The following is a 24,769-nucleotide window of genomic DNA, read 5'->3' on the forward strand; positions in this document are numbered from 1 at the left end:
CAAATAATATTCTGAGGCCACCTGACTGCTCTCACAAAATAATTTCTAAATAAAAATTCTAAATCTAAATTCTAAGTCAAAACCACAGTAAGATATTCTCTCACACCTGTTAGGATGGCTATCATCAAAAAGACAAGAAATAACAAATGCTAACAAGGATGTGGAGAAAAGGGAGCCCTGGTGCACTGTTAATGGGTATGTAAATTGGTACAGCCACTAAGGAAAACAGTATGGAAGTTCCTTAAGAACTTAAAACCAAATACCTCTTTTCCCATGTTCATTGCAGCATTATTCACAATTACCAAGACAAAGAAACAACCTAGGCATCCATCAGTGGATGAATGAACAAAGAAAAGGTGATATATGTATATATAAATTATATATTTTAAATATGTCAAATACTAATTCCAGAAAAACAAATGGTAATACAAAATATAATAATATACCATATAGATCAGCCATGAATTAATCATAGTAATAAAAAAACAAATACTAATTTAATTAACAAGGATGCTAAGTATATTGGAAGAAGTAAGAAGCATGTTTGTCTATGTTTGGGATGGGAAAGGATAACAGAGCTAAAGTCTTATCTTCTGTTGCAGAGTAAATACATAAGAATAAAATAGAAAAAATTAGGGGCACCTGGGTGGCTCAGTTGCTTAAGCATCCACCTTTGGCTCAGGTCCTGGGATTGAGCCTTGAGTCAGGCTCCCTGCTCAATGGGAAGTCTGCTTCTCCCTCTCCCTCTGCCTGCCACTCTCCCTGCTTGTGCTCTCTCACACTTTTGCTGTCAAATAAAACCTTTTTTAAAAATGGAAAAGACTGGGGTGCCTGGGTGGCTCAGTCATTAAGCGTCTGCCTTCAGCTCGGGTCATGATCCCATGGTCCTGGGATCGAGCCCCAAATCAGGCTCTCTGCTCGGCAGGAAGCCTGCTTCTCCCTCTCCCACTCCCCCTCCCACTCCCCCTGCTTGTGTTCCCTCTCTCACTGTGTCTCTCTCTGTCAAAAAATATATATATATTTTAAAAAAAAGGAAAAGATTAATAGAAATATAAGCATGTTATTTTTCATGTTGTTTTATTTTACTGCTTTTATTACACTCTTCCAGCTTTACTGAGCTGTAACTGACATATAACAGTGTATAAGTTTAAGGTGTACAACATTACACCTTTGATACACTTTGATTTGATACACTTATATACTGCAAAATTATTACCTCCATAGGGCAACTAGCTAACACTTCCATCAGGTCACATAATTACCATTTCTTTGTTGTAGTGACATTTGAGATCTACTCTTAGCAACTTTAAAGTATGTAATACAGTATTATTAACTATAATCACATGTTGTACATTAGATCCCATAATTTATTTCACTAACATTCTCTTGTTGGTAGACATTTAGGATGTTATCAATTTTTTGCTACTACACACAATGCTGTAGGTGTCTTCATGTGTACATATGCAAAAGTTTCTCCAGATCAATAAACTCAAATATTTTTTTAGCATGGCCCAGATTTAGAAATAGATTTTATATCACAATCCCATACACATAAAATTGAAGCAAATCTCATGAAGAAAAAAATTTAATGATGCTACATGCAATTGTGCCAGTTACCAACTGACTACCCCTCAGCACCAAATCTACCCTTCTCTATCCTGTTTTTTAATAATGGAATTGAGCCCTATGATGGTTAATCTTATGGTTCAACCTGACTGGGTCACCCAGTGCCCAGATATTTGTTAAATATTTTTCTGGGTGTGTATGTGAGACTTTCTGGATCATACTGACATTTTTTATTGGTAAACTGAGTAAAGCAGATTGTCTTCCCCAATGTGAGTGGGCCTTATCCAATTTACTGAACGCCTTGAATACAACAAATAGGTGGAGTAAGAGAGATTTCACTTTCTCTGCCAATTTTCAAGCGAGGACACTGGCATTCTCCTGCCTTCAGGCTTGGACTCAGACTGGAACTTATATCATCAGCTCTCCTGGTTCTCAGGCCTTCTGAATCTGACTAGAACATTGGCTCTCTTAGGTTTCTAGCTTGCCAATTGCAGATCTTGGGACTTCTTAGACTCCATATTCATGTAAACCAATTTCTTGTAATAAATATATACATAAACTTAATGTATCTCCTACTGGTTCTGTTTTTTCTGGTAATCCCAAACTAATATAGACCATATCAACATTTCTTCTTTGCCAACTCACCCAGCATTAAGCTTTGTCAATAAAGGGTACTAATGGGACACTGCAAGGCCATAGGAGAAAGGAGCTTCCCCTTCTTGGTTCTGATGCACTGCTATGTTACTTCAGCACCCTCGCCAGGTGATTGGCATGCTGGAGGCCCTCCATGCCCTCTGGCAATTTTCTTTACCACTGACAGTCTACAGGTTCCTATGGCAGCCATGCCCTTTTCCAAAAGGATCTGAATCTTTGCCTTGAGGCAGAGAGTGTTCTTTTAAATTCTTAGTTGCTTGCTTGCTGGCTCCTTCTCAGTAGTTATTGACTTTTACACCTGCTACTTCTATACCCTTTGAATGTTTTTAACCCCTTTTAGTAATTCCTTTTTATCAGTTAACATTTATATTAAATATTCCCTATTCAAATTATTACTATAAATGGATTGTAACTGATAGAGCAACATACTCTTGACATTTTTTATTAATGCTGATAGTAAGCACTAAATGGAATTTGTAACCCAATAATGATTGATGAGATAGCTTTAAAAACACTTCTCTAAGGTATAAATTTAGGAGTTAAACTGCTAAATCACAGGATATGCACATCTAACATCACAAGATACCCCCAGTGTATAAGCATTCCCACTGAAACATATCTGGGCCAATATTTGGATATGTCAGACATTTTAGTGGCTCTTTTGTTCAACATATTTTTTAGATGCAACCATGTTGTTGCATCTCTACACTTTTCATAAAATTTTTTACCAAGTCCTTTTATTTTAATTTTTTTATTGATAGGTAACATTTTTTTAAGTTTTATTTTATTATGTTATGTCACCATACATTATTAGTTTTTGATGTAGTGATCCACGATTGTTTTCTTATAACACCCTGTGCTCCAAGCAGTACGTGCCCTCCTTAATACCCATCACCGGGCTAACCCTTCCCCCAAACCCCCTTCCCTCTCTAAAACCCTCAGCTTGTTTCTCAGAGTCCATAGTTTCTCATGGTTCATCTCTCCCTCCAATCCCCCCCCCTTCATTTTTCCCTTCCTTCTCCTAATGTCCTCCATGCTATTCCTTATGTTCCACAAATAAGTGAAACCATATAATTGACTTTCTCTGCTTGACTTATTTCACTTAACATAATGTGTACTTCCATGTTGATGTAAAAGTTGGGTATTCATCGTTTCTGATGGCTGAGTAATATTCCATTGTATATATGGACCACATCTTCTTTATCCATTCATCTGTTGAACGGCATCTCGGCTCTTTCCATAAATTGGCTACTGCGGACATTGCTGCTATGAACATTGGGATACATATGGCCCTTCTTTTCACTACATCTGTGTCCTTGGGGTAAATACCCAGTAGTGCAATTGCTGGGTCATAGGGTAGCTCTATTTTTAAATTTTTCAGGCACCTCCACACTGTTTTCCAAAGTGGCTGTACCAACTTGCATTCCCACCAACAGTGTAAGAGGGTTCCCTTTCTCCACAACCTCTCTGACATTTGTTGTTTCTTGCCCTGTCAATTTTTGCCATTCTAACTGGCGTAAGGTGGTATCTCAATGTGGTTTTGATTTGAATTTCCCTGATGGCTAATGATGATGAACATTTTTTCATGTGTCCATTAGCCATTTGTATGTCTTCTTCGGAAAAGTGTTCATGTCTTCTGCCCATTTTTTGACTTGATTATTTGTTTTTTTGGGTGTTGAGTTTGAGAAGTTCTTTATAGATCTTGGATAACAGCCCTTTATTTGTAGTGTCATTTGCAAATATCTTCTCCCATTCTGGGGGTTGCCTCTTTGTTTTGTTGACTGTTTCCTTTGCTGTGCAGAAGCTTTTTATCTTGATGAAGTCCCAAAAGTTCATTTTTGCTTTTCTTTCACTAGCCTTTGGAGATAAATCTGAAAGAAGTTACTGTGGCCGATGTCAAAGTCTCCAACACCATACACAAAGATAAACTCAAAATGGATGAAAGACCTCAATGTGAGACAGGAATTCATCAAAATCCTAGAGGAGAACATAGGCAGTAACCTCTTTGATATGTAATATTCATAAGTGTACAAATCATTAGTTTACAGCTAAGTAAATTTTCAAAGAATATACAACTGTATGCCCACCACTCAGATAAGTAAAATATTAACAGCATCCCAAATGCCACTTCTGTCTCTTTTAGTCATTAACACACACACACCCTTAAATTGAATGTGCTACAGAAAGGAAAATGGATTAACTGTTACTACACACAACATCATCACAGATACAATCTTAGCAAAAGAAGCCAGACAGAAGAGTGGTTATTTAACCACTATTCTGATAAATATCACCAGTTACTAGTTTTACCTGATTTGGTACTTTATGTGCACAGGACCATAACAGCATGAACTCTTACATCTGACTTCTGTCAAGAGAGATCTGTGATATTCATCTGTGTTATTGTATGTAGTAATTCATTCATTTTCCTTTCTGTGTCACATTCAATTGTATGAATATACCATAATTTATTTACTGTTGATGAATATGTGTTTCTTTTCCAGTTTGGTTTGCGCAATTATGAATAAAGCTTTTACTAATATCTTATACGTGAATTTTGCTGTTGGATTCATACCTATGAGTAGATTTGCTGGATCATCAGATATGTGTACATTCAACTTTAGTTAATACTGCCAAACACTTTTCCAAACTGGTTATCCCATTTCCTCTCCCACCAGCAGTGTTTGAAAGTAACAGTTGTTCTACATCCTTACCAGCACTTGGTATTGCCAGTGTTTTCAATTTTAGTCATTCCAGTGGCTGTGTTGTGTTATCACACTGTAGTTTTAATTTGTATTTCCCTGCTGAATGAAATTAAACACCTTTCCGAATGTTTATGAGCCACTGGAATATATGTTTTGTGAGGAGCCTAATCAAGACTTCTGCTCATTTTTCTATTGGAATATCTTATTTTGATTTGTAGTAGATCTTTATATACTCTAAATACAAGTCCTTCATCAAACATCTCTCTCTGTGACTTGCCTTTTTTCTCTCCTTAATGTCTTCTGAACAGATATTCATTTTAATACAGTACAACTTAGCAGTTGTACTTTTCCTTTATGGTTAGTGCTTTTTTGTCTTCCCCAAGGTCAAGAAAAATACTTTCCTATATTTCCTTCAAGGTACATTATGGTTTTACATTTCACATTTAGGTAGCATCCATCTGGAATTGTGTTTGGGGCAAATACTATGAGGTAGAGATCAATATTCGTTGCTTTCAATATTGACACAATACCATTTATTGAATAGACTATCATTTTTTATTCCAGGTGGCCCATTATCACCTCTTGCAAAGGATATCATTTCCCCAGTGCACTGCAATTTTTACCTTTTTCATATATCAGTGGACGATATACATGATGGTCTGTTTCTGGACTCTGTATTCTGTTTCATTATTCTGTCTTTGCCCCAAAACCACAATGTCTTCATTTATAATAAATCTTCGTATCTGGTAGCATAAATCTTCTACTTTATTGCCTTCTTCATGATTGTCTTGGCTATTTGTAACCTTTTGCCTTTTCATATAAATGTTGGAATCGGCTGTTCAATATCCATACAAAAAAAAAAAAAAAACCTGATGGATTTTTATTGGATTGCATTAAAACCAAGATCAATTTGGGAAGAATGGACATCTTAAGACAGTAAGTCTTTCAATCTATAAACATGGTATATCTTTCCATTTATTTAGATCTTCCTTAATTTCTATCAACAATGTTTTTGTAGATTTTAATATACGTGTCTTACATTTTTTATTAGTTTTGCTTCTAGGCATTTATTGTTTGTGATACTATATAAATAGCATTGTTTCTTTAATTCATTTTCTAGTTCTTAGTTGCAAATACATACAAAATAATATATATTTAAAATATTGATACTGTAGCCATCATATTTTTAAGTTCCCATATTTATTCCCAGTTATTTCTTATAGAATCTATTGGATGTTCTACATATACAATTATATCACATACAAATGATAGTTTCAATCTTATATTTCCATTCTTTATGTATTTTATTTTTTTTAAGATTTTATTTATTTATTTGACAGAGAGACACAGCGAGAGAAGGAACACAAGTAGGGGGAGTGGGAGAGGGAGAAGCAGGCTCCAGGCTGAGCAAGGAGGCTGATGCGTGGCTCGATCCCAGGACCCTGGGATCATGACCTGAGCCGAAGGCAGACACTTAATGACTGAGCCACCCAGGTGCCCCTATGTATTTTATTTTTTACCACACTAGCTAGTACTGCCAGTATAATGTTCAATACACATGATTATAGCAGGTCTCCTTGTCTCATTTTTAGATCTCATTGGGAAATTTTTCAATATTTTACAATTGGATAATGATATTTGCTGTAGGCTTTTTAGCAGGTATCCTTTACCAGATAAAGAGAATTCCTCTCTACTATTTTGCTATAAGTTTTTATCCTGAAGGGGTATTGGTTTATATTTCTGTTTTAAGAAAATATTGAATGAGTGCTGCACTAGAGCTCCCTTTCCAGAAAAGTGCACTCCCAAACTTACATAATTCCTGGGTCATGGTAGGTTACACTTAATTCCATATCCATCTTAAGAGTAGGAAAGTGGATCAGAGCTCCATTTATATGGCATTGTCTCCATGCCCACATAGCAACATTTCCATTCTATTATGTAATTTGAGATGCCTTTTAGTCCTGCTGCACTGCCAGTCTAGGCTGCCCAGGTTCTTACCCATGGTATCAATTTTGCTTTTGTCAATACTCTGATTTTATGTGATTTCTCCTTAACTTTATTTTTTCCATATATCTTGTTGATCTGAGTGCATGATTTTTTTAAAGATTTATTTATTTATTTTAGAGACGGGGAGGGGCAAAGGGAGAGGGAGAGAGATTTTTTATTTTTTTATTAACATATAATGTATTATTTGTTTCGGGGGTACAGGTCTTTGATTCATCAGTCTTAAACAATTAACAGCACTCACCATAGTACATACCCTCCCCAATGACCATCACCCAGCCACCCATCCTTCCCATGCCCCTCCACTCCAGCAACCCTCAGTTTGTTTCATGAGATTAAGAGTATCTTATGCTTTGTCTCCCTCTCTGGTTACGTCTTTTTTCATTTTTCCCTCGCTTCCCCTATGATCCTCTATCTTGTTTCTCAAAATTCTCGTATCTGTGAGATCATATGATACTTATCTTTCTCCGACTGACTTCTTTCACTTACCATAACACACTCTAGTTCCATCCACGTCATTGCAAATGGCCAAGATTTCATTTTTTTTTTTTATGGAAACATAATATTCCATTGAATATACATACCACATCTTCATCTGTTCATCTGTTGGTGAACATCTAGGCTCTTTCCATACTTTGGCTATTCTGGACAATGCTACTATAAACACTGGGATGCAGGTTCCCTTTCAGATCACTACATTTGTATCTTTGGGGTAAATACCCAGTGGTGCAATTGCTGGGTTGTAAGGTAGCTTTATTTTCAACTTTTTGAGGAACCTCCATACTGTTTTCCAGAGTAGCTGCACCAACTTGCATTCCCACCAACAGTGTAGGAGGGTTCCCCTTTCTCTGCATCCTTGCCAACATCTATCATTTCCTGACTTGTTAATTTTAGCCATTCTGACTGGTGTGAGGTGGTATCGCAATGAGGTTTCGATTTGGATTTCCCTGATGCTGAGTGATGTTGAGCACTTTTTCATGTGTCTGTTGGCCATTTGGATGTCTTCTTTGCAGAAATGTCTCTTCATGTGTTCTGCCCATTTCTTGATTGGATTAGTTGTTCTTTGGGTGTTGAGTTTCATAAGTTCTTTATAGATTTTGGATACTAGCCCTTTATTTGATATGTCATTTGCAAATATCTTCTCCCATTCTGTCAGTTGTCTTTTGGTTTTGTTGACTGTTTCCTTTGCTGTGCAAAAAGCTTTTTATCTTGATGAAGTCCCTATAGTTCATTTTTGCCCTTGCTTCCCTTGCCTTTGGCAATGTTTCCAGGAAGAAGTTGCTGCGGCTAAGATCGAAGACGTTGCTGCCTGTGTTATCCTCAAGGATTTTGATGGATACCTGTCTCACATTTAGGTCTTTCATCCATTTTGAGTCTATTTTTGTGTATGGTGTAAGGAAATGGTCCAGTTTCATTCTTCTGCATGTGGCTGTCCAATTTTCCCAACACCATCTGTTGAAGAGACTGTCTTTTCTCCATTGGACATTCTTTCCTGCTTTGTTGAAGATTAGTTGGCCATAGAGTTGAGAGTCCATTTCTGGGCTCCCTACTCTGTTTCATTGATTTATGTGTCTGTTTTTGTGCCAGTACCATACTGTCATGATGATGACAGCTTTGTAATAGAGTTTGAAGTCCGGAATTGTGATGCCACCAGCTTTGCTTTTCAACATTCCTTTGGCTATTCGGGGTCTTTTCTGATTCCATACAAATTTTAGGATTATTTGTACTATTAATTTGAAAAAAGTTGATGATATTTTTATAGGGGTTGCATTAAATGTATAGATTGCTCTAGGTACTATAGACATTTTCACAATATTTGTTCTTCCAATCCATGAGCATGGAACGTTTTTCCATTTCTTTGTGTCTTCCTCAATTTCTTGCATGAGTATTTTATAGTTTTCTGAGTACAGATACTTTGCCTCTTTGGTTAGACTTATTTCTAGGTAGCTTATGGTTTTGGGTGCCATTGTAAATGGGATCAACTCCTTAATTTCTCTTTCTTCTGTCTTGTTGGTGGTGTATAGAAATGCCACTGATTTCTGTGCATTGATTTTATATCCTGACACTTCACTGAATTCCTGTATGAGTTCTAGCAGTTTTGGGGTGGAATCTTTTTCCACATAAAGTGTCATATCATCTGCAAAGAGTGAGAGTTTGACTTCTTCTTTGCCGATTCGGATGCCTTTTATTTCTTTTTGTTGTCTGATTGCTGAGGCTAGGACTTCTAGTACTATGTTGAACAGCAGTGGTGATAGTGGAAATCCCTGCTGTGTTCCTGACCTTAGGGGAATGAGAATGATATTCGCTGTGGGGTTTTCATAGATGGCTTTAATGATATTGAGGTATGTACCCTCTATCCCCATATTCTGAAGAGTTTTGATCAAGAAAGGATGCTGTACTTTGTCAAATGCTGTACTTTGTCAAATGCCTTTTTCTGCATCTACTGAGAGGATCCTATGGTTCTTGTTTTTTCTTTTATTAATGTATTGTATCACATGGATTGATCTGCAGATGTTGAGCCAACCTTGAAGCCCAGGAATACATCCCACTTGGTCATGGTGAATAATCCTTTTAATGTACTGTTGGATGTTATTGGCTAGTATTTTGGTCAGAATTTTTGCATCCATGTTCATCAGGGATATTGGTCTGTAATTCTCCTTTTTAGTGGAGTCTTTGTCTGGTTTTGGGATCAAGGTAATGGTGGCCTCATAAAATGAGTTTAGAAGTTTTCCTTCCATTTCTATTTTTTGGAACAGTTTCAGAAGAATAGGTATTAATTCTTCTTTAATGTTTGGTAGAATTCCCCTGGGAAGCCATCTGGCCCTGGGCTTTTGTGTGTTGGGAGACTTTTTATTACTTCTTCAATTTCCTTGCTGGTTATGGGTCTGTTCAGGTTTTCTATTTCTTCCTGGTTCAGTTTTGGCAGTTGATACATCTCTAAGAATGCATCCATTTCTTCCAGATTGTCTAATTTGCCGGCATATAGTTGCTCATAATATGTTCTTATAATTGTTTGTATTTCCTTGGTGTTAGTTATGATCTCTCCTCTTTCATTCATGATTTTACTTATTTGAGTCATTTTTCTTTTTGATAAGTCTGGCCAGGGGTTTATCAATCTTGTTAATTCTTTCAAAGAGCCAGCTCCTTGTTTTGTTGATCTGTTCTACTGTTCTTTTGGTTTCTATTTCATTGATTTCTGCTCTGATCTTTATTATTTCTCTTCTCCTGCTGGGTTTAGGTTTTATTTGCTGATCTTTCTCCAGCTCCTTTGGTTAGGTTGTGTATTTGAGACCTTTCTTGTTTCTTGAGAAAAGCTTGTAATTACTATATACTTTCCTCCTTTGCTGCATCCCAAAATTTTGAACAGTTGTGTTTTCATTTTCATTTGTTTCCATGAATTTTTTAAATTCTTCTTTAATTTCCTGGTTGACCCATTCATTCTTCAGTAGGATACTCTTTACCCTCCATGTATTTGAGTTCTTTCCTACTTTCCTCTTATGATTGAGTTCTAGGTTCAAAGCATTGTGGTCTGAAAATATGCAGGGACTGATCCCAATCCTTTGGTACCGGTTCAGACCTGATTTGTGACCTAGGATGTGATGTATTCTGGAGAATGTTCCATGGGCACTAGAGAAGAATGTGTATTCTGTTGCTTTGGGATGGAATGTTCTGAATATATCTGTGAAGTCCATTTGGTCCAGTGTGTCATTTAGAGTCTTTATTTCCTTGTTGATCTTTTGCTTAGATGATTTGTCCATTTCAGTGAGGGGGGTTTTAATGTCCCCCGCTATTATTGTATTGTTGTCGATGTGTTTCTTTGATTTTGTTATTAATTGGCTTATATAATTGGCTGCTCCCATGTTAGGGGCATAGATATTTACAATTGTTAGATCTTCTTGTTGGATAAACCCTTTAAGTAGGATATAGTGTCCTTCCTCATCTCTTATTACAGTCTTTGGTTTAAAATCGAACTTGTCTGATATAAGGATTGCCACCCCAGCTTTCTTTTGATGTCCATTAGCATGGTAAATGGTTTGCCACCCCCTCACTTTCAATCTGGGGGTGTCTTTGGGTCTAAAATGAGTCTCTTGCAGACAGCACATCGATGGGTCTTGTTTTTTTATCCAATCTGATACCCTGTGTCTTTTGTTTGGGGCATTTAGCCCATTTACATTTAGGGTAACTATTGTGAGATATGAATTTAGTGCCATTATATTGCCTGTAAGGTGACTGTTACTGTATATTGTCTCTGTTCCTTCCTAGTCTATGTTACTTTTAGGCTCTTTCTTTGCTTAGAGGACCCCTTTAATATTTCTTGTAGGGCTGGTTTGGTGTTTGCAAATTCTTTTAGTTTTTGTTTGTCCTGGAAGCTTTTTATCTTTCCTTCTATTTTCAGTGACAGCCTAGCTGGATACAGTATTCTCGGTTGCATATTTTTCTCATTTAGTGTTCTGAATATATCATGTCAGTCCTTTCTGGCCTGCTGGGTCTCTGTGGATAGGTCTGCTGCCAATCTAATGTTTCTACCATTGTAGGTTACAGACCTCTTGTCCTGAGCTGTTTTCAGGATTTTCTCTTTGTCTCTGAGACTCGTAAGTTTTATTATAAGTTGTCAGGGTGTTGACCTATTTTTACTGATTTTGAGGGGGGTTCTCTGTGCCTCCTGGATTTTGATGCCCATTTCCTTCCCCAAATTAGGGAAGTTCTCTGCTATAATTTGCTCCAGTATACCTTCTTTCCCTTTCTCTCTTTCTTCTTCTTCTGGGATCCCAATTATTCTAATATTGTTTCATCTTATGGTATCACTTATTTCTCAAATTCTGCCCTCGTAATCCAGTAGTTGTTTATCTCTCTTTTTCTCAGCTTCTTTATTCTCCATCATTAGGTCTTCTGTATCACTAATTCTCTCTTCTGCCTCATTTATCCTAGCAGTTAGAGCCTCCATTTTTGATTGCGCCTCATTAATAGCCTTTCTGATTTCAACTTGGTTAGATTTCAGTTCTTTTATTTCTCCAGAAAGCGATTCTGTAGTATCTTCCATGCTTTTTTCAAGCCCAGCTAGTATCTTTATAATCATCATTCTGAACTCTAGTTCTGACATCTTACTAATGTCTGTATTGATTAGGTCCCTGGCAGTCAGTGCTGCCTCTTCTTTTTTTTTAGCTGAGTTTTTCTGTCTTGTCATTTTGTCCAGAGGCAAATAGATGAATGAGACAACAAAATGCTAACAGGGTAACAATGACCCCAGAAAAATATACACTAAGCAAATCAGAAGAGATTTGAAACCAGGGGGAAAAGAAAGGGAAATTAAAAAAAAAGAATATGATCAGGCTGGTGAATAGAACAGAGCCACACACTAGACTTTGAGTGTTTTTTGGTCTGTTAGAAGAAATTGTCTCCCAAAATTTTAAAGAATGAAAAGCTTATATATATACAAAAATAAGGGTAAATACAATTAAGGGATGGAATGTGACTGTAAAGATGAAAATTAAATAATATTTTTAAAAAAGAATTGATAAGTTGGTTGAAAAAAGAATGAAAAAATTTTTTAAAAAGAGAGAATGTGATCAGGTGGGAGACTAGGAAAACGTCATACACTAGATTTAGGATATATTTTGGTCTGTTAGAAAAAAACTGTATCCCAAAATTTTAAAGAAAGAAAAATTTATATATACACAAAAAGGTCAAATTCAATGAAGGGATAAAATATGACTGTAAAAATGAAAATTAAAAAAGATTTTTAACAAAGAAATTGATGTTTTTTGAAAAAGGGAAGAAGAAAAATTCAACTAAAAAAATAGAAAAAGAAAACTTTAAAAATTAACTTTGAGGGACGCCTGGGTGGCTCAGTTGTTAAGCGTCTGCCTTCGGCTCAGGTCATAATCCCAGGGTCCTGGGATCGAGCTCTGCATTGGGCTCCCTGCTGGGCGGGAAGCCTGCTTCTCCTTCTCCCACTCCCCCTGCTTGTGTTCCCTCTCTTGCTGTCTCTCTCTCTGTCAAAAAACAAATAAAATTTTTAAAAAATAAAAAAAAAATTAACTTTGAAAAACTAAAGAATCATGGGGAAAAAAGCCATGAATTCTATGTCCTGTATTCCCCTAGCTCTGGGGTTTTGCCATTCTACTTGATCAATACACTTGGTCTTGGCTGGATGTTCTTGCTGATCTTCTGGGTGAGGGGTCTGTTGCAGTCATTCTCAAATGTCTTTGCCTGAGGCGGAACTGTACCACCCTTGCCAGGGGCCAGGCTAAGTAATCTGCTCGGGTTTGCTCTTGGTAGCTTTTGTTCCCTGAAAGCTTTCTGTACAGCTTTGGAGGACGAGAATGAATATGGCGACCTCCCAATCTCTGGTCCCGGAGGAGCCGAGAACTCAGGGCCCCACTCCTCAGTGAGCCCTCAGAGAAAAGCAGTCGATCACTCTTGTCTCCCTGGTCTCCAGCCGTACTCCGTGGGGAGAGAGAATCTTAAGCAGATTCCTGAGCCTAGAGCCTGATATGGAACTCAATCCCACAGCCCTGAGATCACAACCTGCACCAAAACTAAGAGTCGGATACTTAACCAACTGCACCACCCAGGAGCCCCAAGTGCATGATTTTAAAAAATGTTACATTTTTCAATAATGCATAAATGTTACAGCAGAACCACCCATATACATCACAGAAGAGGCTAGTAGTCAAGCCAAACTTCATTTGAGCATTATTTACTGCCTTGTTTTAATTATAACTGATCACATCCAGCCAATTAAACAGAAACATACAAATGAACTAATTACAATTCAATTCTATTCAAATGCAGCTAAGCATGGGTGGAAGATTATCTATTTAATTGTAAAATCAAAATTAATCATTTAACATACTGTGTGTAAAAATTACATTCTGAGGGCCAACGAGTTCTTTAATTGTTCCTATTAGATTAGAACCAAAATAACCCATACATTTATGATAAGTATAAATGAGGAAGGATTTTATAACAATATATCATAATGTGGTTAATTATGCTTTCAAAATGATTGCTTATAATCTATTACTACAAAATAAATGTATATAATACTACTCAAAATTATCACTGTTTGTGTACTGTATAGGTCCATACTTACCTTCACATTTTTCAAGAATCTGGACCGTTTCTCCTATTTCTAAGACCAAGCCTTGAGGGACAGATCCTCGAAAGCTGCATATCACTAGGAAAGCAAAGGTAAATGCATCAATTAGCATTTTTAAATACTGAGACAAGGTCAGTGTCATTGAAATTAAACACTAAATCTTCTTAAATATATAATTTCCCTTCTTCACTAATTCATCTTTCAAATATGTAAGCCTCTTTCAACTTAAACTATATTTTGAGTAGTAATATAAAGTAGCTCAGTATATTGAAGTACATTTTGGCAAAATTATTCCTGGGTAGTATATGTATGAAAATGCTTCTGTAAACAGAGTCTCTCTTTCCCTCAGCCATGACTTGTGTTCACCTGTCCTTTTTGGGCAAATATGTCTCAATTATTTCAGAAGAAATTAACACTGGAGGCTTCTTATCTAATATAAACAGAGTTTTATAAAGAATCACCAAGTAAATATGATTATACTTTGAGAAACAAAGTCCCCATAATAAAAATGTAAACAGAAATTCATGAAATAAAAAGCAAATGTACAACAGAGAAAGTCTATAATACCAGTCAGAATTCCATATTTATTGCAACATTATTTACAATTGCCAAGATATGGAAGCAACCCAACTGTCAGTCCATAGATGGATAAAGAAGAGGTGGTGTGTATGTATATATATCCATGTGTATATGTGTGTGTGTGTGTGTGTGTATATATATATATACACACACACAATATGTCTGTATATATACATACACACAATGGAATATTACTTGACCATAAAAAATGAAATCTTGCCATTTGCAACAACATGGATGGATCTAAAAGGTATAATGCTAAGTGAATTAAGTCAAGAAAGATAAATACTGTACGATTTCAATCATATGTGGAATTTAAAAAACAAAACAAAAAAGAGACAAAAAAGAACAGACTCTTAAAAATAGAAAAGTGGTAGTTGCCAGAGGGGAGGAGTTGGGTATGGGGGGGTGAAGTAGGAGAAGGTGATTAAGAGTACACTTATCATGATGAGCACTGAGTAATGTATAGAATAGTTAAATCAGTATATTGTACAACTGAAAATAATGTAACACTGTATGTTGTTATACTGGAATTTAAAAAAATTTTTTTTATTTAACCCATCTTCTTTTTTTAGGAAAATGATAATTTGATTTCAAAATTTATGTAAGAATACAAAGAAACAAGAATAGCCTTGTCAATCTTAAAGAACTTCTACTACCATATATCAAGTCTTATAATCTAAAATCAGTTCTTTGAGTGGCTAGTATCAAAACGACCAGAAATAACAAGTGTTGAGAGGATGTGGAGAAAAGGGAACTCTCATGCACTGTCGATAGGACTGTGAATTGGTGCAACCACTATAGAAAATAGTATGGAGGCTCCTCAAAAAACTAAAAATAGAAATGCCATATGACCCAGGATTCCACTACTAAGTATTTACACAAGGAAAATGAGAACACTAATTCAAAAAGATATATGCACCCCTTTGTTTATTGTAGCATTTTTTACAATAGTCAAGGTATGGAAGCAACCTAAGTAAACATCAACAGATGAATGGACAAAGAAGATGTGGTATGTGTGTGTGTGTGTGTGTATGTGTTTGTGTGTGTGTGTATATAATGGAATTTTACTTATAAAAAAGAATGAAATCTTGCCATTCATGACAATATGGATGGACCTAGAGGGTATTATGCTAAGTGAGATAAGTCAGAAAGAAAAAGTCAAATACCGTATTATTTCACTTGTGTGTGGAATCTAAAAAATAAAACGGACCAAAAAAAGGCAGAAACAGACCTAATAATACAGAGAACAAATTGACTGCCAGGGGTTGAGGAAATGGATAAAATGGGTGAAGGGGAGTAGAATGTACAGGCTTCTAGTTATGGAATGAATAGGTTACAGGGATGAAAGGTACAGTATAGGGAATATTAGTCAATAGTACTACAATAATGTTATATGGTGACAGTAACTATCCTTGTGATGAGTATAGCATATCCTACAGTTATTGGATCACTCCCTATGTTGTTCACCTAAAACTAATGTAACATTGTGTGTCAACTACACTGTAGTGAAAAAAGATGCCAAAAAAAGTGATAAACCCCTCATGTGATTCAAAACAAAAAATAACTTCTATAAGAATGTTCACAGCAGCTTTATTCACAATAGCCAGAAATAGAAACAACCCAGCTGTTCAAAATAAGTATAGATAAAATATGCAATATTCAAAACTACAATATCACTTATACATAAAAAATAAAGATCCACTGATACAAGTAACACATTGGATGAATATCACAATCATTATGCCGAACAAAAGAAGTTAGATGCAAAAGTGTACATACTACATAGTTCTATTTACTAAAAGATCTAGAACAGGCTAAATTAAGATAAATAAAATCAAAAAACCAGTTGTCTCCAGAGAAACATGGACTGATCAGGTAGCACAAAAAGAATATTCTGGAAAGACAGAAAAGTGTTTGACAATGTGTTAAGTGTAGACTTTAGGCAAAACTGTACAACTAATTCAATATATGTGAATTTTACCTCAGACTGGATCAAAGACAAAATAAAAGCTAAACTATGCAATTCTTTTTTTTTTGTAATTTTTCTAATATATATATATATTTTTTTTAATTTTATTATGTTATGTTAGTCACCATACATCACTAGGTTTTGATGTAGTGATCCACGATCCTTTGTTTTCGTATAACACCCAGTGTTCCATGCAGTACGTGCCCTCCTTAATACCCATCACCAGGCTAACCAATCCCCCCACCCCCCTCCCCTCTAAAACCCTGTTTGTTTCTCAGGTCCATAGTCTCTCATGGTTCATCTAAACTATGCAATTCTTAAAGAAAATATGAGTAAATCTTTAGGACCTTAAATTAGTCAGTGCTTCCTTATGACACCAAAATCATAAACAAAAAAAAAGAATAAATTGAACTTCATTAAACTTAAAAACTTTTGTGCTGCAAAGGACACCATCAAGAAAGTGAAAAAGAAAACCCAGGGAATGGGAGAAAATATTTGCAAATAATATATCTTACAAAGGATTTGCATCCAGAATATATAAAAGAACTTTTACAACAATAAAAAAATTAAAAATGGAAAAAGGATCTGAATGGATATTTCTCTAAAGAAGATATACAAGTGGCCAATAAAACATGAAAATGCTCAACGTTAGTCACTAGTGAAATGCTAATCAAAACCATGAGATGCCATTCCATACCCACTAAGATGGCTATAATCAAAAAGACTGACAATAAAACTGTAGGGATATATTGCTGGCAGAAATGTAAAATGTTGCTGTAAAAAATCATTTGGCAGTTCCTCAAAAAGTTAAACATATAATTATCATATGATACAACATTTCCACTCCTACATATATACCCCAAGAGAACTGAAAACATGCTCACACAAGAAGTTATCTACAAAGGTTCATGAGCCAATTTGTAATAGCCAAAAAGTGGAAAAAATCCATATATCCATCAAATGGATGACTGGATAAATAAAATGTGGTATATCCATACAATGGAATATTATCATCCATAAAAAGAATTAAGTACTGATACATACTACTACATGGATGAACTTCGAAAAACTATGCTAAGTTAAGTTAGACACAAAAGGCCACATATTTTACGATTCTACTCATATAAAATGTCCAAAATAGGCAAATCCATGGACACAGAAAGTAGATTAGTAACTGCCATATCCCTGGAGAGGAACATGGAGTGACTACCATTGGGTATAGGGATTCTTTATGGAGTGATGAAAATATTCTGGAATTAGATAGTGATGACGGTTATGCAACCTTCTAAATACATTAAAACCAATGAATTGTATACTTTTTTATTTAAATTCAATTAGCCAAGGTATTGTACATCACTAGTTTTTGATACTTTTTTAAAAGGCAAAGAAATACAAGTGGTTTTCCTTGACTCAACAAAAGTTACTGATACTGCTCCGTTATATTCAAGAAGTCAATTCCAAGTCTGAAGTGACTGAACAAGCTGAGACAACACTAACTCAGTACCATCTGAAGTGGAAGCTACTAAGATGTGTTATGATTAAAGGTAGTGAAAATATACATGGACAGAAAATAACACAGTTGGACCAATTTAGAAAGCTTGTAAAAATGTAAGATGTTTAAAATCTATGGTTATTCATTGTATGATTCATCAGCAAGTACTCTGCAGAAATTATATGACTCTTTCATGTGTTAGCCTGCCAGTAGTCAACAAAGAACTTCATTTGCTCTCATGGACTTGATCTTCACTTCCATGAATTTTTATGAAAAACAGAAGGCAAGTATCCTGACTTGATCAAGTGCACAGCAGCAAGATGGCTTAGTAGTAGTCAAGTTTTATTGCAATTTTATTGCACTTCAAACTGTAACTGAAATTTTTGTGAATGAAAACTTCCCTCATCCATTATTTTTTTAAACATCTTTATTTATTTATTTGAGAGAGAGAATGAGATAGAGAGCATGAGAGGGGGTAGGGTCAGAGAGAGAGGCAGACTTCCTGCTGAGCAGGGAGCCCGACGTGGGACTCGATCCCGGGACTCCAGGATCATGACCTGAGCCGAAGGCAGTCGCTTAACAAACTGAGCCACCCAGGCACCCTTAAACGTCTTATTTTTAAGTAATCTCTACAACCAACGTGGGGCTCAAACTCACAACCCCAAGATCAAGAGTCACATCCTCCACTGACTGAGTCAGCCAGGCGCCCCTTCCTTCATCCACTATTTTTTTAATTTTATTATGTTACGTAGTCACCATACAATACATCATTAGATTTGATGTAGTGAATCAAACAATAAATGGCTTTGGAAATTAGTTTTTGATTCAGTATTGATAATGTTTCTTAATTTAACTTAAAATCAAACTTGTGAAATTTATACCTATATTAAAGATATTCTTTTTTTTAATTAATTTTATTTTATTTATTAAAGATATTCTGATGCCAATTCAAATCACAACTAATGTTAAGCTGCTTTATAAACTTTTCATACTTTCAAAAGTTAAAAAAAGAAAAAGTATCTCCATTCTAACTCAAATTTGGATCCCACACATTTTTGTGCTCAAAATACAGTTCTTGCAGATTTTTTAAACTTCAATGCAACTGCAAAGGAAATTTCCATATTTCAAAATCCATATAATGGTGCAACTGAGGAACTTCCACCTAACCATCAGTTGGAAGTACTTTAATCTGCAATGTAATTACATGCTAAATGGCAAATAACAAGAGAAGATGCTAATAAATTCCATAAATGCCTGCCAAGTGATGAATACTCTCAAATTAAAATATATATAAACATCATATTGGCAATACCTGTCTGAAAAAGTATTTATAAAGATGAAAAACATAAAATCCTCATTACAGATCAGTATTAATAGATAAAGATTTGTGACTGATTTTGATTATAGGGAACATTAACATTAAAAGACAATTAATCCAAAAAAAAATTCTGTTCTTCTCATTAGATATAGATTACCAAAAAAAGGTGTGCTCGATTATTTTTATATTTTGAATTTCATCAATAAAAACTGTGTGGAAATTTATTTCCTTTTTTGTTGAATAAGTATACCTACATAATATACTTCAATTTTGCCACCTGGCCTGTAAAGTTTAAAATATTTTACTATCTGGTCCTTTAGAGTGAAAATTTGCCAACTCCTAGTCTGAAACAAAAACAGTACCAACATGTTGTGTATTTGTAGTATTCTGAAAAGTAAAATGCATGACAAAAGTAACACCAAGTACAGGAGGGAGGAAAAACTACTATCAATTTCACTTAACATTTATTTACATAAACAGTAATACCTATGTATTCATTATAATAAAACTGATTATAAAAAGTCAACTCATGACACCTGGGTGACTCAGTCAGCTGGGCATCTGCCCTCAGTTCAGGCCATAATCCCAGGGTCCTGGGATCAAACTCCACATCATGCTCCCCACTCAGCGGGGAGTCTGCCTATCTCTCTGCCCCACCCCCTGCTTATGCTCTCTCTCTCAAGTAAATAAATAAAAATCTTAAAAAAAAAAAAGTCAACTATTCTTAAGCCCTTGCAACAAGCACATTATACGTCGAAAGACATATGAAAAAAAAAATCATGTGAAGGCATTTTTTTCCTTAAAAATAGTTTAAACACAGACTATGTACCACATTAACACCTTAGTATTACTTTAGAAACTCACAAAAACATTATCAGTCTCTTACATATTTTTACTATTTTTCTTATTTCTAGGTCAAAAAAATATCAAAAGAGTTTGCATTTCAAGCATTACTGCATTGCTCTTTAGTTAATCCTAGGACGATTACATTAAATGAGAAGCAATCCCAATAACAGTCATTTCTGTATTATCTATACCAATGATAAGAAAAAGAAAAAAATAGTTCAAACAAAAATATTTTGTTTGGCTTGGCAATACATGATTTCTTAGAAATCTGTCCCCTTAACTAAGTTTTGCTTGGGTCCATAATGAAGTTAATTTGCATTCCTTCAACAGGATGAGGGAGGGACACACCCTGGGAGGACATGGATAGCAAAGAAAATCTGGTTTAAGGCACACAACAACTGGCCATGAATAATGCCAAAGTAATCTACACCTTTTTCCCAAATGATAACTATTACTTTAGTGCTACCTCATGCAAAGCAAGTGAAGCACTGCAAAATAAAATAAAAAGTATGCTATATTCCTTAAGGGCTAAGAGGAAACTGGGCAAAACTATCGTTCAACATATTACTAGAAGTCCTAGCAACAGCAATCAGACAACAGAAAGAAATAAAAGGTATTCAAATTGGCAAAGAGGAAATCAAACTCTCTTCTCAGATGACATGATACTTTATGTGGAAAACCCAAGACGCCATCCCCAAATTACTAGAATTCATACAGCAATTCAGTAATGTGACAGGATACAAAATCAATGCACAGAAATCAGTTGCTTTCTTATACACTAACAATGTAACTGTAGAAAGAGAAATTAGAGAATTGATTCCATTTACAATAGCACCAAAAACCATAAGATACCTTGCAATAAACCTAACCAAAGAGGTAAAGGATCTATACTCTAGGAACTACAGAACACTCATGAAAGAAATTGAAGAAGACACAAAAAGATGGAAAAACATTCCAGGCTCATGGATTGGAAGAATAAACATTGTTAAAATGTCGATGCTACCCAGAGCAATCTGTATCTTCAATGCCATCCTGATCAAAATTCCAATGACATTTTTCAAAGTGCTGGAACAAACAATACTAAAATTTGTATGGAATCAGAAAAGACCCCGAATCACCAAGGAGATGTTGAAAAAGAAAAACAAAGCTGGGGGCATCACGTTGCCTGATTTCAAGCTATATTACAAAGCTGTGATCACCAAGACAGCATGGTACTGGCACAAAAACAGACACATAGACCAATGGAACAGAATAGAGAACCCAGATATGGGCCCTCAACTCTATGGTCAAATAATCTTCAACAAAGCAGGAAAAAATATGCAATGGAAAAAAGATAGTCTCCTCTTCAATAAATGGTATTGGGAAAATTGGACAGCTATATACAGAAGAATGAAACTCAACCATTCTCTTACACCATACTCAAAGATAAACTCAAAATGGATGAAAGACCTCAATGTGAGACAGGAATCCATCAAAATCCTAGAAGATAACATAGGCAGTAACCTCCTTCGACATTGGCCACAGAAACTTCTTTCAAGACATGTCTCCAAAGGCAAGAGAAACAAAAGTGAAAATAAACTTTTGGGACTTCATCAAGATAAAAAGCTTCTGCACAGCAAAGGAAACAGTCAACAAAACAAAGAGACAACACACAGAACGGGAGAAGATATTTGCAAATGACACTACAGACAAAGGGCTGATATGCAAGACCTATAAAGAACTTCTCAAACTCAACACCCAAAAAACATATAACCCTGTCAAGAAATGGGCAGAAGACATGAACAGACACTTCTCCAAAGAAGACATACAAATAGCTAACAGACACAAGAAAAAAATGTTCATCATCATTAGCCATTAGGGAAATTCAAATCAAAACCACACTGAGATACCACCTTACACCAGTTAGAATGGCAAAAATGGAAAAGGCAAGAAACAACAAATGTTGGAGAGGTTGTGGAGAAAGGGGAACCCTCTTACACTGTTGGTAGGAATGCAAGTTGGTACAGCCACTTTGGAAAAGTGTGGAGGTTCCTCAAAAATTTAAAAATAGAGCTACCCTATGACCCAGCAATTGCACTCCTAGGTATTTACCCCAAGGACACAGATGTAGTGAAAAGAAGGGCCACATGCACCCCAATGTTTATAGCAGCAATGTCTGCAATAGCCAAACTATGGAAAGAGCCAACATGCCCTTCAACAGATGAATGGATAAAGAAGATGTGGTCCATATATACAATGGAATATTATTCAGCCATCAGAAAGGATGAATACCCAACTTTTATATCAACATGGATGGGACTGGAGGAGATTATGCTAAGTGAAATAAGTCAGCAGAGAAAGACAATTATCATATGGTTTCACTTATATGTGGAACATAAGGAATAGCATGGCGGACATTAGGAGAAGGAACGGAAAAATGAAGGGGGTGGGAATCAGAGGAGGAGATGAACCATGAGAGACTATGGACTCCAAGAAACAAACTGCAAGTTTTAAAGGGGAGGGGGTAGGGGGATGGGTTAGCCTAGTGATGGGTATTAAGGAGGGCATGTATTACATGGGAGCACTGGCTGTTATACACAAACAATGAATCATGGAACACTACATCAAAAACTAATGATACACTGTGTAGTGACAAACAAAACAACAAAACAAAACAAAATAAATAATAAAAATCATTGAATTATAAAAAAAGAAAACTGGGCAAAGTCCATTGTGTATAATAATTTTAAAACAGAGATGGAAATAGGAAAATTAACATGGAACTAAGCTCTAAAAAAATACTATCAGTTAAATGCCACCTCAGTGCATCTGTAATGATTAAGTTTACAGAAAGGGCCCAAGATTTTTATATATCTCTTACTAGAAAGTAAATATAACAATTTAACTGGAATTTGCTTCTAGAGACTTCCCTTCCTATTTTTTTACTTTTATTTTATTATGTTACGTTAGTCACCATACAATACATCATTAGTTTTTGATGTAGTGATCCACGATTCATTGTTTTTGTATAACACCCAGTGCTCCATGCAGTACGTGCCCTCAATACCCATCACTGGGCTAACCCTTCCCCCCACCCCCCTCCCCTCTAAAACTCTGTTTGTTTCTCAGAGTCCATAGTTTCTCATGGTTCATCTCCCCCTCTGATTCCCCCCACTCATTTTTCCCTTCCTTCTCCTAATGCAGGGGGATTGGGGTACAACAGGGGCAGAGGGAAAGGGAGAGACAGTCTTAAGCAGACTCCACACTGGGAGCCTGACCCAGGGCTCGATCTCATGATCCTAAGATCACAACCTGAGCCAAAATCAAGAGTCAGATGCTTAATTGACCGTGCTGCCCAGGTACCCCATGGAGTAAGGGAAGACTATTTAAAGCTATACCTATAGGGGCTTTATTCATTCCTTCCCCAGTTGTGACCATACAGCAGTCTCTGCTCCCTAAAGAGATCATTCCAAACTCTTTGGCATCCTACATAATCTCTTGGCTTTTCCCCACAGTGGCTGCTGACATTTACTGTGATAACTGTTTTAATTTTCAGAAGTCAACTTTACAAGACTGAATCCTTTCTCTCTAAGATCGGGGGAAAAAAAGATGCCCACTCACCACCTTCATGATTGTACTTAAGATTCTAGCCAGCACAATCAAGCAAGAAAAAGAAATAAAAATCAGAGAGGGAGACAAACCATGAGAGACTCTGGACTCCAGGAAACAAACTGAGGGTTACAGAAGGGAGGGGTAGGGTGGCGTAACTGGATGATAGGTATTAAGAAGGGCATGTGTGGTGATGAGCACTGGGTGTTATACGCAACTAACGAATCGGTGAACACTGCATCAAAAGCTAATGATGTACTATATGTTGGCTAACTGAACGTAATAAAAAAAGAAACAGAAATAAAAAGCATCAAAATTGAAAAGGAAGAAGTAGAACTCTATTTGCAGATGACAGGATAATCTACTAGAAAATCAAATGGAATCTACCAAATAAGTAACTAGAACTAGTGAGTTTAGTTAGTATGGTTACACATTATAACATCACTATACAAAAATCCATCACATTTCCATATACTAGCAGAAAACAGAAAAGGATATTTTGAAAAAATAATACTATTTAAAATAACATCAAAATATATAATACATATAGGAGTAAATGTGACAAAATAGGTGGGAAAAAAATCTGTACACTGAAAACTAAAATATTTCTGAGAGAAATTAAAGAAAACCTAAATAAATGGAGAGATATGCTCTGTTCATTGGTTGAAAGACTTCATACTGTTAAAATGACAGTATTTTCTAAATTGATCTATAGATTCAATGCAATCTCAATCAAAACCCCAGTTTTTTGTAGAAATTGACAAACCGATTTTTTAAATTATATAGAAATGAAAGGACATAGAATAGCCAAAACAACTATGAAAAAGAAAGTAGTTAACAAGAGTAACACTACCTGATATCAATAATTATTATAAAGCTACAATAATCCAAACAGTATGTATTAATGTAAAGACAGGCTAACAGATCAGTGTAACAGAATAGA

At 35.7% G+C, this 24,769-nt stretch overlaps 1 protein-coding gene across 1 annotated transcript in view; it reads right to left on the bottom strand.

Annotated features, from left to right (window-relative positions):
- The window catches only part of DOCK3 (dedicator of cytokinesis 3), a 477,354-nt gene extending 463,211 nt beyond the window's left edge, over positions 1-14,143 (bottom strand). Inside the window, exon 1 of the mRNA XM_034997521.1 lies at positions 14,026-14,143. Within this exon, the coding sequence (XP_034853412.1) occupies positions 14,026-14,143 (118 nt within the window). The remainder of the gene's footprint in view (positions 1-14,025) is intronic.
- Positions 14,144-24,769: the final 10,626 nt, after the last annotated feature.

This window comes from Mirounga leonina, unplaced genomic scaffold, assembly GCF_011800145.1.
Source record: "Mirounga leonina isolate KUSES-001 unplaced genomic scaffold, KU_Mleo_1.0 Mir_94, whole genome shotgun sequence".
In the NCBI taxonomy this organism is placed as follows: domain Eukaryota; kingdom Metazoa; phylum Chordata; class Mammalia; order Carnivora; family Phocidae; genus Mirounga; species Mirounga leonina.